The sequence below is a fragment of the Hypanus sabinus genome, chromosome 3, assembly GCF_030144855.1.
Source record: "Hypanus sabinus isolate sHypSab1 chromosome 3, sHypSab1.hap1, whole genome shotgun sequence".
Taxonomy (NCBI): domain Eukaryota; kingdom Metazoa; phylum Chordata; class Chondrichthyes; order Myliobatiformes; family Dasyatidae; genus Hypanus; species Hypanus sabinus.
In genome coordinates, this window is record NC_082708.1 from 146,513,884 (window position 1) to 146,529,969 (window position 16,086).

Consider the following 16,086-nt stretch of genomic DNA (forward strand, 5'->3'; position numbering starts at 1 on the left):
TGGAGCCCTGCAGCAAGACTGAAGATAGAGTCAGGAGTGTGGAGGTGGAGACAACTCCCGGAGAGAGATAAGCAGGGGCTCAAAGGACTACTGCGGTGGAACCCAAGAAGAAAGGAAGATGATACTGGGAACCATTCGGGGAGAAATGAAAGGTAGATGAAACTAGAACTAGATGGAGGAGAGGGGAAGAACCAGTGGGTGAAATGGGTGCACGGGAGGTGGATGGAACCAGGCAGGGTGTGTGGGAAAGGGAATTAAAGTAGTAGAGGGGCCAGAGGAAGAACAAAAGTGTGGGGGCTGTGGGTTCCTGAAGGTGGAAAAACCAGAATACAAGTTTTTTTTTCCAGAAACATACAACTCATTAGCACACTATGTCCCAAACTCTATCAAGCTGCTCAAATGACTATTCCGTTGCACTCCAGTCTGGATTCCCTCATTAACTACTCTATGACATTTGGGTTGCTCTTGCCAGATTAATGTTGCTATTGAAATAGAAGGTGTTGATGCCATTGAACAGCATTCACAAACTGCCTCCTTTACTTCGGGGGACCAAACAGAACCACTGGGCACCATGTCTCTTCTTTTGCACTTACCGCAGGGGCAGGAGGACCCCATATCGAATTGCAACTCCCAGACCCCAGAGGATGGTCAGTCGAACACTGATATACTGGAAGTTTCTATTGGTTCTCGTTAACAGGTTCCACAAGACCAACTCTTCCGAGCTGAACCGAGTAGTCACTTCATCCTCGACAATGGCCTCAAATCCTTTCTTTGAGAAGTAGAACACATCAGAGAGGTCAAAGTTGCCCTCAGGAACAGCCTTGCTTCTGCTTGAGTATCGCCTCAGTTCGGTGATCTCTTCTTCCAGGGAGACTTTATCACGCTTCTCAATAATTTCTGTAAAACAACAATGAACACTTTCGTATTCTTATAAACTGCAACTTACAAATCAGAAAGTCCAAGATAAAAAATGCTCGCATTACTAACAATAGGTGAGAGGAAAGGCAACAAAGGGAACAAGCATGAGAAAGCAAAACATGTCATGGGAAGTACTGCAAAAGATAAGTTTGTATGGTGAAAATGCATTTGTCTAAACACTGGAGAAGGTCGGGGGAATGTGAATCTGGAATATTAGCCTATATTGTATACTCCTTGAACTCAAGGGCAGTGCAGGGCTATCAGAAGGTTTTAGTAAACATGTGCCAAAAGCAACTGAGTGTATTTGTGCATCAAGCAATACAGGAATAAAATTTAATCACAAAGATCAGACACTGCATGGCTTTTATAGCTCAGTTATGTTGAAACTTTCCTGGAACTTGAAGCAACTTAATATTTAGATCAATTATCACTCAAGAATCCACTTGTCAGAAAACAGTCAACTCTACAAATGTCCATCAGTGATCTATCCCCAATTGCCTGCAGGTGAGGTGCAACTAATTGACTTTAATCTGTCATTTCAAAAGACTCAAAGCATAGGATTGATGAGGTGGATAAGCTGGACCAGACCAGAATGGTAGGTTTTCTTTCCTGAAGCACAGTAGCAAATCAGTTGGAACAGTCTGATGGCTTCTTAGCAACCCTTCACTTCTTTTCCAATAGATATTATTTAAGTCCTTGTCAAAATCCAAGCTTACATTCTTCTATAATTTGTCCTGTTATATAATCATATGGCATAGGGTACTTCGTAATCAACAGGGAGGAAAACAACCAACCAAACAAAAACCACAGTTTGCACCAATTTAACTGAATCGAAGGCTCATGCCTCTACACTTCACCTATTCTTTTCTTGTGAAACTCTCTGAATCTGCTGCTCTTCTACACTGTAACAACTTCCCAGGAAAATATGAACAAGCCTCAGAAATTTAAAGGCATCAATATGCAACATGGGTCTGCAAATACTTAAAGGTTATATCTTGCTAATAAAACACAAGGCGGCAGAGAAGGCAGATACTTTTTTTTTACATTAAACCATGCAGTGTTGGTGGCAGGTTAACCAGTAAATGATTGGCTTGTACAAGAAGATAAAATTGATGTCACTTTATCATTCTACTGCTACTTAAGAACAAGAAGTCAGAGAAGTTACATACAATGTTTACAGCAGGAAACAACTTTACTTTCTTATAATTAGTCTATTTTTGAAAATACATGATGTGTGAGTTGTAGCTGAAGCCAGTACATTAACCCATGTTCTGGAAAACTGCTTACATTTGAACTTCTGTATAATTGCCTGGTCTGCAGGGCTCCAATGTCAAATTTACAGGATAATGTAATAATATTAGTAACCATGTAGAACAAAACAATACAAACTTATCTAGTCACAGTTGCCAATGCATTTCAAGGTTCATCTTAAAGTTGACACTTGGAGTTTTGTCACTTGCTGTTGAAGCTAATAACGCACCACTAAAATGATTGACGTCAGTATTACTTTATTGTGGCTTCTGTGATAGTGTTGATTTACAAGTAAGATGGACTAAGTGACTAAAAATGCACCCAAAGCAACTTGGCAAGAACTCAAGAGGTGAAATTAGTTGTTTTTTTTTTGTTTTTTTTTAAATTAAATTTTAGAGATTACAAAGAATAAATGTGATAACAAAATAGTAAGAAAAATAATATTGATCCTCCCCCCTCCCCTTAACCCTACCCCCCTTAACCCCTATCTAAAGAAAGAAGAAAAAAAAGAAAGAAGAGAAAGATTGCCTGGATATCGGAGGATCCCCACATGCTCCATGGAGTTCAAAATAATTTTAATATTTGTTTTTACTTTCTCCAATTACTATAATTTTATCTTCAAAGGACCTGTGCATTTAATCCTATCTTTTGTAAGTATGGGAGCCAAATTTTCAAAAATATATCATATTCATTTCTTAGATTATACGTAATTTTTTCAAATGGAATACAACTATGTATTTCATTATTCCAACAATCCATAGTTAAATATAAATCAGATTTCCAACTGCGATAACTTTTTTGGCTACTGCCAATGCAATTTTTATAAATTTTTTCTGATACTTGTTCAATTTAAGTTTCGGTATTGTCCCTTCAATGTCTCCTAATAAAAATAATAGTGGACTATGTGGGAGTTGTACTCCAATGATTTGTTCCAATAAAAGTCTTAAATTTATCCAAAATGGTTGAATTTTAAAACAAGACCAGGTAGAATGTAAAAAAGTACCAATTTCTTGATTACATCGAAAACATTGGTCAGACATATTTGAATTCAATCTATTTATTTTCTGTGGTGTTATATATAATTGATGTAAAAAATTATATTGTATTAATCTAAGTCGAACATTTATTGTATTTCTCATACCATCAAAACATAATCTTGACCAGTTTTTTCCATCAATTTTAACATTCAGATCAGATTCCCATTTTTGTCTTGATTTATGAATTCCTAATTTAATTGTTTGAACTTAGAGAGGTGAACTTAGTAATACGTAACACACAGAAAATGCTGGAGGAACTCAGCAGGCCAGGCAGCATCGATGAAAAAGAGTATAATTGACATTTCGGGCTGAAATCCTTAATAATATGCCGGGTCCTACCATATCCATCAACTACAAGTGTGGACTACACTTTCCTAACCTGTATGCTACTACACAAACACACTGATGTAGTGTTTATTTCAATGCCCCCAGCAGTTGTCTAAATTACACCTATACAGTACAGGAAAGGATAGTTTTATATTTTCTATTCACAAGATTTATCCCCAATATGGTAAAGTAAATAACTTTGCAATAATGTACAACAAATTGTGTCTCCCTTTCTTGTATACATTGTAATTGCAAAACACTGAGAAGCCTCCCTATATATTCACCCAGGATATTAGACTTTCTTTTCAGAACCAGCACTACTGCTCTCTGACATCTATGCTTTACAGGAACGTACGATAGTAAAAGTTCTGCCATTTTCACCAGGTAACTGCCAATTTTATGACAGTAGACCCAACATATTCAAGATGATGTCTTATGAACTAACTATTGTGTCCTTCCTTGTGAAAGGATATATGGTGGTCCTTAATAAATTTTGAGTAAGAGATGTGTTACACAAAAGACATCTACTCCAGTTTTAAATAAGTGTTAACCTAAAACACTGCTTTTTTACCAGCACACTACCACAGGCCTAAAAGAATGAATTTAAACCTTACCGTTGGAGGGTGAATAGGATTGGCCAGGCTTCTCCTGGGCTGTCTTCTGTATTTTCCGTGTGGCCCACTAAAAAATGCAAACAGCACTTTGATCATTTGCAGGTCCATGTGACCCTCAGATTTCAATTATACATTACCATTCCACAGATTACTACTCCTGTGTTATTCACATGCAATAGTGAAAATACCAACCAGGTCCTTTCATTGTGAAGGTAATCAGCTACATACTTTCTTCCATAAACTAGTGTGACTGAGAGTGTTGATGGGGTGAAGTAATGGCAGGGGATTGCAAGGTGGATTGGTGTGTGACGTAGGAGTTGGACTGCAACCAATTGCTCAGTGGGACTAAGTGAAGACAGCTACCTTTTCAATCATGTCCACACTCAAGATTCAAAAGGCAGAACTTTGGAGCAATTTTTTCCGGAGATGGACTGTGACCAATTGCTGAGCAGAATTCATTAGAAAGGGCGAAAAGGGATAGTGCTGAGTGGTCCTGTAGGCATACCCCTCAATATGTATTACAATTTAGATACTGTTGAGGGGTGTGACCTACTGGGGGAAGCCACAGCAACCTGGTCTCTGGCACTGAGTCAGGTGCTGTGATTCCAGAGAGCACAGAAGTGAAGTGGACTGCAGTGGTGATAGGAAATTCCAGAGTCAGAGGAACAGAGATGAGATTCTGTGGGTGCAACAGAGACACCTGGATGGCATGCTACCTCTCAGGTGCCAGGGTCCGGAATGTCTTGGATCGGGTCCACAGCACTCACAAAGGAGGAGAGTGAGCAGCCAGAAGTCCTGGTACAAATTGACACCAATGACATAGGTAGAAAAAGTGAAGAGAGATTTCAGGGAGCTAGGCAGACAGCTGAAAAACAGGACCTCCAGGTTAGTGATCTCTGGATTGCTACCCATGCCACATGCCAGTGAGGGTAAAAAGAGGACAATCTGGCAGGTAAATATGTGGCTGAGGAACTGGTGCGGGGGCAGGGGTTCAGGTTTACATATCATTGGGATCTCTTCTGTCTACAAAGGGGACGGATTACAGCTGAACCCAAGGGCAACCAATATCCTTGCAGGCAGTTTTGCTAGCATCGTTCAGCAGGGTCTAATCTAATTTGGCGGGATGATAGGAAGCAGAGTGATAGCACTGAGGATGGGGTAATTGATTTACAAATAGTGGTAGAGTGCAGTGAGACTGCTAGCAAGAAGAGGTTGATGAAAGGGGAAAAATTCAGTCAACAGGATGAGTTGCAATATAAAAGGAAGACAAAATTGAAAAGGGTGAACACTGGATTGAAGGTGTTACATTTGAATGCACACAGTATATGGATAAGGTAGATGATCTTGTAGCACAGTTACAGATTGGCATGTATGATGTTGTGGGCATCACTGAATCAAGGCTGAAAGAGGATCACAGCTGGGAGTTTAACATACAAGGATACATATTGTATCAAAAGGACAAGCAGGTAGGCAGAGGGGAAGGTGTGGCTCTGTTGGTAAAAAAATAAAGTCAAATCATTAGAAAGAAGTGACATAGGGTCGACAGATGTTGAATCATTGTGGGTTCAGCTAAGAAACTGCAAGGAGAAAAAGACCCTGGTACAGGGTCCCAAAGAGTAATGAGGATGTTGGCTACAAATTGCAAAGGGAAATAGAAAATGCATGTCAAAAGTTATCATAGTCATGTGGGATTTCAATATGGTGGTAGATTGGGAAAATCAGGTTTGTGCTGGATTCCCAGAGGGAGACTTTTTAGAAAGCCTATGAAATGGCATTATAGAGCAGAATGTGGTTGAGCACACTAAGAGATCAGCTAATCTAGTGTTGTGCAATGAACCAGAATTGATTAGAGAGCTTAAGGTAAAGAAACCCTTAGCACCAAGTGATCATGATATGGTAGAATTCACCTTGCAATTTGAGAAGAAGAAGCTAAAGTCAGATGTATCAGTATACTATGGAGAAAAGGGAACTATAGAGGCATGAGATAGGAGCTGGTCAAAACTGATGATACCAGAACAGCAACAGCTGGAAGATTTGGATGCATTTCAGAAGGCACAGGATATATACATCTCAAAGAGGAAGAACTATTCTAAAGACAAGATGACACAACCGTTGCTAACAGGAGAAGTCAAAGCCAACTCAAAGGCCAAAGAGAGGCTATATAATAGAGCAAAAATTAGTGGGAAGTTAGAGAATTGGGAAGCTTTTAAAAACCATCAGAAGGCAAGAATGGATATTGGAACACTGGAAAATGACATGTGAAAGGTAGTAATGAGGGACAATGAAATGGCAGATGATCTGAATATGTATTTTGCCACAGTCTTCACTACAGAAGACACTAGTAATATGCCAAAGGTTCGAGGGTATCAGGGATCAGAAGTCTGCAAAATTGCTGTTACTAGGGAAAAGGTTCTTGGGAAACTAAAATGTCTTAAGGTAGATTAAGTCACCTGGACCAGCTGGTATATACTCCAGAATTCTGAAAGAGGTGGCTGAAGGGATAGTGGAGGCATTAGTTATTTTCTTTCCAGAATCAATTGATTCTGGTATGGTTCCAGAGGAATGAAAAAGTGCAAATGTCACTCCACTCTTCAGGAAGGGAGAGAGGCAGAAGAAAGGAAATTACAAGTCAGTTAGTCTGAGTTCAGTGGTTGGGAAGATGTTGGAGTAGATGGTTAAGGATATGGCTTCAGGGTACTTGGAGGCAAGATAAAATAGGCCATTGTCAGCATGGTCTCCTTAAGGAAAAATATTGCCTAACAAATCTGTTGGGATTCTTCAAAGAAGTAACGAGAAGAATAGACAGCTGAATCAGTGGATGTTATATACTTGGATTTTCACAAAGTGTTTGACAAAGTGCAACACATGAGACTGCTTAAAAAGTTAAGAGCCTATAGTATTACAGGAAAGATACTAGAATGGATAAAGCAGTGGCTGATTGGCAAGAGACAAAAAGTGGGAATAAAGGGAGCCTTTTCTGGATGGCTGCTAGTGACTAGTGGTGTTCCACTGGGGTCTGTGTTGGGACTGATCCTTTTTATGTTATATATCAATGATTTGGAAGACGGACTTGATGGCTTTGTGGCAAAATTTGTGGATGATATGTAGGTGGAGGGACAGATAGTTTTGAGGAAGTTGAGAAGCTACAGAAGGACTTAGACAGATTAGGAGAAGAGGCAGATAGAATACATTGTCGGGAAGTGTATAGTTATGCACTTTGGTAGAAGAAATAAAAGAGTAGACCATTTTCTAAGTGGAGAGAATACTAAAAAATCAGAGGACCAAAGTGATTTGGGAGTCCTCCTGCAGGATTCCCTAAAGATAATTTGCAGGTTGAATCGATGCTGAGGTAGGTAAATGGAATGTTGGCATTCATTTGAAGAAGATTAGAATATAAAAGCAAGGATGTAATGTTGAGACTTTATAAAGCACTGGGGAGGCCTCACTTGGAATATTATGAGCAGTTTTGAGCCCCTTATCTAAGAATGAATGTGCTGACATTGGAGAGGGTTTAAAGGAGGTTCACAAAAAATGATACTGGCATTTAAAGGCTTGTCATATAAAGAGTGTTTGACAACTCTGGGCCTCTACTCACTGGAATTCAAATGATGGATGAGGGATGACTTTATTGAACTTAACAAATTTTGAACAGCCTTGAAAGAGTAGATGTTTCCTATGGTGAGGGAGTCCAAGATCAGAGAATCGCCTCAGAACAGAAGGTTGTCATGTTAGAACAGTAATGAGGAGGAATTTCTTCATCCCTGAGAATCATGAATCTGTGGAATTTGTTGCCACAGGCAGCTGTGGAGGCCAAGTCATTGGGTATATTTAAGGCAGAAGTTGACAGAGTCTTGATTAGTCAGAGCATGATGGGATATGGGGAGATGGTAGGAGATTGGGGCTGAGAGGGAAAATGGATCAACCATATTGAAATGGTTGAGAAGACTTGATGGGCCAAATTGCTTAATTCTGCTCCTGTATCTTATGGCCATGGTCTCATACTAGTTTAGGTTGTATATAGTGGTATAGGGAGAGGTGTTTGCTTTCACTTGCAGGGGCTTGTTGTTGCAAATAGCGTATGTGCCTCTGTAAAATAATCCATACACTCTCCAACTTTCTCTTTCATCTTGACTTTATTTAGAAACATAGAAAACCTACAGCAACATACAGGCCCTTTGGCCCACAAAGTTGTGCTGAACATGTCCCTACCTTAGAAATTACTAGGCTTACCTATAGCCCTCTATTTTTCTAAGCTTCATGTACCCATCCAAAAGTCTCTTAAAAGACCCTATCGTATCTGCTTCCACCACCGTTGCCAGCAGCCCATTCCACGCACTCACCACAATCTGCATAAAAAGCTTACCCCTGACATCTCCTCTGCACCTACTCCCCAGCAGCTTAAACCTGTGTCCTCTTGTGGCAACCATTTCAGCCCTGGGAAAAAGCCTCTGACTATCCACATGATCAATCCCTCTCATCATCTTATACACCTCTATGAGGTCACCTCTCATCCTCCTTCGCTTCAAGGAGAAGCCAAGTTCACTCAACTTGTTTTCATAAGGCATGCTGCCCAAACCAGGCAACATCCTTGTAAATCTCCTCTGCACCCTTTCTATGGTTTCCACATCCTTCCTGTAGTGAGGCAACCAGAACTGAGCACAGTACTCCAAGTGGGGTCTGACCAGCATCCTATATGGCTGCAACATTACCTCTCAACTCTTAAACTCAATACCACGATTGATGAATGCCAATACACCATACACCTTCTTAACCATGGAGTCAATCTGCACATTGCTTTCAGCGTCCTATGGACTCGGACCCCAAGATCCCTCTGATCCTCCACACCGCCAAGAGTCTTACCATTAATACTATATTCTGCCATCATACTTGACCTACCAAAATGAACCACTTCACACTTATCTAGGTTGAATTCCATCTGCCACTTCTCGGCTCAGTTTGGCATCCTATCACTGTCCCGCTGTAACCTCTGAAAGCCCTCCAAACTATCCACAACACCTCCAACATTTGTGTCATCAGCAAACTTATTAACCCATCCCTCCACTTCCTCATCCAGGTCATTCATAAAAATCACGAGGAGTAAGGATCCCAGAACAGATCACTGAGGCACTCCACTGGTCACTGACCTCCATGCTGAATATGACCCATCTACAACCACTCTTTGCCTTCTGTGGGCAAGCCAGTTCTGGATCAACAAAGCAATGTCCCCTTGGATCCCATGCCTCCTTACTTTCTCAGTAAGCCCTGCATGGGGTATATTGTCAAATGCACTGGTTTAGTCCTGCTTTCAAAAATATTTACTCTCCTAACATCAAAAAGAATAAAAGAAATCAAAGACACTAATCTGTGCCACATAATGAACTATACTGCAACTTCAGTGGGTTATTCGACCTATACACAGACCAATCTCAAGTTTATTTCAATCTGAATTATGGCATTATCAAATGTCAATCACAACATTACATCCTACTCCCCTGCTGCTCTCCCACAACATAAAGGGCTGAAAGATTTAATAGGATAGCCATTAAATGCTATGATTCATAGCCCTGAAGTCTGTTCCTGCATTGAAAGTTTAAACTGCCAATATGTCAAGAGAAAAATACAGCAAGATTATTGAAGGTTATTTTCCCTTTTCAGAGTTATCAAAGCACTTGAAAGATTGAAATGTAATTTTGTAATAAACATTATACAAGGCTAAAACTGTATCTCAGTGGCAATCACTGTTCTAGAAGGGTTCTAGAAATGTCTACTTTGGAAGGAAATTTCTTTTACCCAAGTAGAAATATGAAAAACTAAATGCAAAGAACACCATGTTGCAACAAGAAGAGACAAGTGTAAAATTACTTCCACCCACTTGTTACAACATGCTTCCCCAGTATTTATTTTTTGTTTTCATTTGCTCTACTTACTTCAATTATATCACAAGGATACAGTGGGAGAGGGGAGGTTAGAGAGGAAGGATGAGATGGGGTTTGGAAAATGTGGGAGATGGGGGTTAATGTGGAAATAAAAACAAGGAACAGCTTGAATGCAGGGCAGCATAATATCATAGCAAAGATCTCCTCTCAGCCAACATCCACTCACATTGCCTGGTGCCTAACTCAAGGTATTTAAGAGAGCTTGGTAGCCAACCATTCTCCACCCTGTGAAATCTGCAAATGCAACAAGGGATGCCCATTGGACTGGAGTTACAAACAGTTCAGTTCCACACCACACAAACCTAATAACCTACATTATTATCAGTTTACTGCAAGTAACTGAATCTTTTCAAATATCATTAAGTAAAAAATTAAGTTCTTTCCTACAAAAAGGGGCTGCACAAATCTGAAATGTACCAGGAGAGAAACAGAAGATGAAATGAACAATAAATGTATAGCAGTCTCGAACTGAGAAACTTCATGTTTCTAATAGTACCAAAGTAAATTCAAATAAACTTACCAATTAAGAAATATCTGTCAACAATATTTTCATTCAATATCAGTTCCATTAAAAAAAAATTCCCATTATCTGCAATGTGACCCCAACTATCTACTTTGATGTAAATGCACTGGATGATCAGACAGAAAGGTATGTATCCAACCTGCCTAATGACATTAAGATAGGGACACTGGATCTAAAGAGATTGAGGACATCATGCAAACACATCATTGCAATAGCATGAATAGATGCAGAAAATAAACTGATTTATGATTGTTTATGATTGTCACACATACTATCCAGACACATAACTTCATCACATCAGTACACCGAGGTAGTACAAGAGGAAAGCAGTAACAGAATGCAGAATAGAGTTCGAAGTATATTTATTATCAAAAGTGCACGTCACTATATACAATCCTGAGATTCATTTTCTGTGTAGCAATACCTACATCAGGCTGTTGTTTATTGACTACAGCTCAGCATTCAACACAATCATGCTTCAGTTCTAATCAACAAGCTCCAAAACCTGGGCCTCTCTACCTCCCTCTGCCAGTGGACTTCCTCACCAGGAGACCACAGTCTGTACAGACCGGAAATAGCATCTCCTCTGGGCTGGCAACCAACACTGGCTCACCTCAAGGATGTATGCTTAACCCACTGCTATAACTCCTTCTACACTCATGACTGCACAATTAGGCACAGCTCAAATGCCATCTATAAATTTGCCGATGACACAACTATGTTGGTAGAATTTCAGATGGTGACAAGGAGGAGTACAGGAGCGAGACTGATTAACTGGTTGAGTGGTGTTGCAACACCAACCTTGCCCTCAAAGTCAGTAAGATCTCAGAATTGACTGTGGTCATCAGGAAGGGGATGTCAAGGAACACACATCAGCCCTCAGCAAAGGATCAGCAGTGGAAAGGTTCAGCAGTTTCTGGTTCCTGGGTGTCAACATCTCTGAAGATCTATCCTGAGCCTAACATATTAATGCAATTACAAAGAAGGCACAACAGTAGCTATATTTTCTTAGGTGTTTGGGGATACTTGATATGTCACCAAGGACTCCAGCAACTTTCTACAGATGTACAATGGAGAGCTTTCTAACTGCTTGTATGGTGTGTGGTATGGAGGGGTCTCTGCACAGGAAGAGGAAAAAGCTGCAGAAATTTGTAAGCTCAGTTGGTTATATCGCAGGTACTAGCCTCCCCAGCTTTGAGGACACCTTCTAAAAGCAATGCCTCAGAAAGATGGGATCCATCATTAAGGACCCAGGACTTGCCCTCTTCACATTGCTACTGTCCAGGAGGAAGTACAGGAGCCTGAAGACAAATTCAATGTTTCAGGACCAGCTTTGACCCCGCCACCTTTGGATTTCTGAATGGACAGTGAACCCATGAACACTGCTTCACTATTTTTGATCTCTCTTTGCACCACTTAGTTTTTTTTAGGTGCACTTCTTATTGTAATTTAACAATTTTAATTATGTATTGCAATGTACTGTTGCTGCACAACAACAAACTGTGTGACATATGGCAGTGACATTAAACCTGATTCTGATTATTGATTATTTATATGTCACAGCTGTATAAAACCTTTATTAGAACACATCTGGACCAGGGCATTCTATTCTAGACAACACAGAAAGGACAGACTTGGAAGGAATGCATTGCAAATTTACCATTGGTTAAACTATGAGCAATTATACAACCTGGCACTTAAATAACTGGAATTTAAATGAATAATTTGATTGAATACATTCAAGGGAACTGAAAGTATACAGAGCAATCATGCTGTAAGAGAGTTCAGAATTAGGGAATTCTGTCCAGGAATTACAGACAGGTGTAAACATTAGAAGGAGATTCAAAAAGAAAAAGGTGATAGAATTCCAATTTTCTGTTTTATAAATGGCTTGGTCAATTGTAAATATTAATGATTGTCAATTAAAACTGAATTAAGGTGATATGAAAAAAAAGTCTGTAGTTAAATCACTATCAGCAGCCTTGAAGGATAAAATCACCATTGACATTTTTAAGAACTGATCTTCAAATTAAACATATTTTGTTTAACATGTTAAACAAAAGCACTTACCTCAAGTGTCTTGACCAGAATCTTCATGTAAAGTTCTGTGATTCCCAATGAAACACCAAACATGGCAGGCAGCATAATGAGAGTAATCCCTAGGATCAGCCATATTGACAGCAACTTCAACACAAGTCCCCCAAGCCCCTCCATCGACAGCGTCCTGCCCTGAAGATCACACAAGTTAAAACAAGTTGAAGACCTTCAGGAATGGGACACACTCCTGCACACACAAATGCTATGAGTTTAATATCCCAGATCTGCCTGCACAAAAACTTATGGCACCCTTCACCTAAAACATCCCAAATGCTTCACATTGCGAACATTAGATCAAATCTAGCACTGAGTCACTTGATCTAAGTCTGGGTGAAAGATTTTACAGAGCTGCTCAAAGAATTCTTTAAAAATTCTGAGGATGCTGGAGTAGTTTAAACCTAGAAAGTTGAAAAGAAACAGTGACAGAGGGGTGAAAATAAAGGCTATTCAACAGATGAGAAAAGGTGAAACTTCTCATATAATTAGTTACCACACAGAAGGAAGCCATTCAGCCTATCAAGTTGATGCTAGCTCAGAGTAATCCTATGCCTTCACTAATTTACCCGTAATCCATTTGGCTATAATGGTATCAACTTCCTCCAGCTTCTGCCGCCCACTTACACCGAAGGCAATTTACAGTCGCTTCTTACAAAGCCGCACATCTCTGGGATGTGGATCAAAACTGAACCCTTTGAATAAGCCCCACATTGACAACAGCACAGGTCGGGACTGCGCCTCAATCACCTCTGCTGCGGAGTAGCGACTCTACTTGCTGTGTCACTGTGATACAAAGAACTTGGAACACCCGTTTTAAAGCAGGTTGCGTTAACAAGGTGAAGTCAAGCCCCAATACCGTGCAAGAGAAAGCACTGAAACTTGACAAAACACTGCTATTTACCGTAGACCTCGGGACTCGTATTCATACCAATACAGGAATGAACCTCAACACTGTTCAAAGGGAACCTACAATACCTCTGCTTCTCAATATGGCAGGAGCGGAAAGCCACACAGTAAACCACCCTGGTGGAAAGTGGATGATAAAACGTATATGCACCCCAAAGATCAATGGAGCCCTGGGAGGAATCTACCCCAAACCAATAGGGATTCGCCCATCGCGGTGGGAGTCATATACTGGGGGGTATGCCCAGCCCATTGTGCATTTCTGACACAAACAAGAGAAAATCTGCAGATGCTGGAAATCCGAGCAACACACAAAGTGCTGGAGGAACTTAGCAGGCCCGGCAGCATCTGTAGTAAAGAGTACAGTCAAGATTTCGGGCCGAAGCCCTTCGGCTGTCAGGTCTGCGGAGTTCCTCCAGCACTTTGTGAGGAATCCTGACAGCCCACTTCTCTTATCAGCATTGGTTGAAAAGGGATGTACCACCCAACACACCGACCGGAACAGTGACTGCACCGTATCTTGGAACCAGCTCCCCTCCCCGTTGGCAAGTGGCAGCGCTCTCTGACAAGCGGTTGCCGCGGGGAATGGCTAAAACTATCCAATTTTGCCAATTAAAAGGAGCCTTGCTACAGGACGAGTGGATCACAGGCAGGCTCAGGCTCGGGCTCCGGCTCTTGGCATTCTTGCTCCGGTTTTGCTTCCTATTCCTTTCTCTCACTCCGGACCCAGACCAGGTCTTCAGCCTCACTACGGGCTCAGTCCTAGACCTAGTCCGACTCCCGACCCTCCAATACACTCCCTTCGCTCGCTCCAAAACCGGATCGGTTTCTTACTCCGGGTTTACTCGAGTCCAGAGTTCATCGGCTTCTTACCCCGCCCATCCGGAACTCCCAACTCGTTAGTTTCCCGTCACTCCCGGACTTACCGAGGCTCAGCAAAACAAGCAATGAAAGTGGAGTTCGGGAGACTAGGGAGTGGGTGACTGCGCTGAGAGCGGAACATACCAGTGATCCTGTCGCTAACTCCCGTTTGATTTTCTCAGTAATTTAAACTCCTCCGTTCTGTTTGTCTATTGTCACTCAGTCTTGCAATTCTGAGAATGTTCTTTCACACTCGCGCGCGCGCGCGCGCACACACACACACACACACAGACACACACACACACACACACACACAGACACACACACAGACACACACACACACACACACACACACACACACACAGACACACACACACACACACACACACACACACACACACACACACACACACAGACACAGACACACACACACACACACACACACACACACACACACACACACCCCAACCCCCCCCCCCCCCCCCCCCCAGCGGCGGTGTAGTGGCATCAGCGCTGGATTTCGAGGCGAATGATCTGGCGTTTGAATCCGTCCGGCTCCCTGTTGGGCTGCGCTACCAATTTGGCCTCGTAGAAAATAGACCATGCTAATGAAACAGCAAAACTGCCGCGAGGCGAGATGAGGCAACGTACCGTATATAATACAGTAAAGTGAGTTGACCCAATGTAAAGTAAAATCAGAATTGGGGAACCATGGTTTAGATACTGGACAGATGGCTTGGCCAATATTTTCTTTATGTCTATCCAACACCATCAAACATATAGTTATATATTCCCTTGTACATAACGTACCCATCACATTTCCATTTCTCAGAATAATTGGCAGATATACCATATGAGATACCATATAAAGGCAAATTCCTTCTTTAACTAGACCTTAGATATCACCACGTACAGTGACTCCCAATGAGAAAAAAGATAAGAGAGATGTTTGCATTTCATTATAAAATGTCAACTCCTTTTACATATTGTTGTAAGATGCCAGTTCATAATTTATCTTGCGAGTGTAGATCTCCAGCACCAAAATACATCAATCCCTGTAGCAAAAGATACTCCCTGTAGAGTAAGGAATTTTGGTGTTTTACTCAGACTGATGTGCCACGTAGATTATGTTACTCACTTGACCCTTTTGAGACTGTACTCCAAGGTGGTGAAGACTGCATGTTTTGAAAAATGTGTCAGATAAGCCTTGGTAAACTGACGCAGAGTATTTTGTAGATGATGCATATTACAATCATAATAGTGGAAAGAGCAAATTTTCAGAGGTGGGATGTCAATCAATCTAGATACTACCTTTCCTGTATGGTGTTGAGCTCCTTGACTGTTGTTATATTAATTCAGTGAAGTGAAAAATAAGAATTCATACTCCTAAACTATACCCTCTCATTGACAGAAACCCTCAGTCAAGTCAGAAGCTGAGGATCACAGTGTAGAATACTCAAAAGCTGACTTGTTCTTGCAACAACAATAACTATGTGGTTAGTCCAGATTGGTTCCTAGTCAATTGTGATCCCAGATTGTTAAAGCTGGATGCTCAGTTATAGCAACACCATTGAGTGACACAAATCTTACATCACATCATGCCTCAGTGTTGTCAATGCCAT

At 41.0% G+C, this 16,086-nt stretch overlaps 1 protein-coding gene across 6 annotated transcripts in view; it reads right to left on the minus strand.

Annotated features, from left to right (window-relative positions):
- Positions 1 to 14,823, minus strand: part of gpat3 (glycerol-3-phosphate acyltransferase 3) — an 80,844-nt gene extending 66,021 nt beyond the window's left edge. Inside the window, exons 1-4 of one of the 6 annotated variants that reach the window (XM_059965315.1) lie at positions 14,609 to 14,823; positions 12,677 to 12,835; positions 4,148 to 4,214; positions 594 to 897 (exon numbers count right to left, since the gene is read on the minus strand). In XM_059965315.1, the coding sequence (XP_059821298.1) occupies positions 594 to 897; positions 4,148 to 4,214; positions 12,677 to 12,820 (515 nt within the window). In that variant the 5' untranslated portion in view covers positions 12,821 to 12,835; positions 14,609 to 14,823. The other 5 variants (XM_059965318.1, XM_059965317.1, XM_059965316.1 and 2 more) reach the window with 5 other exon arrangements.
- Positions 14,824 to 16,086: the final 1,263 nt, after the last annotated feature.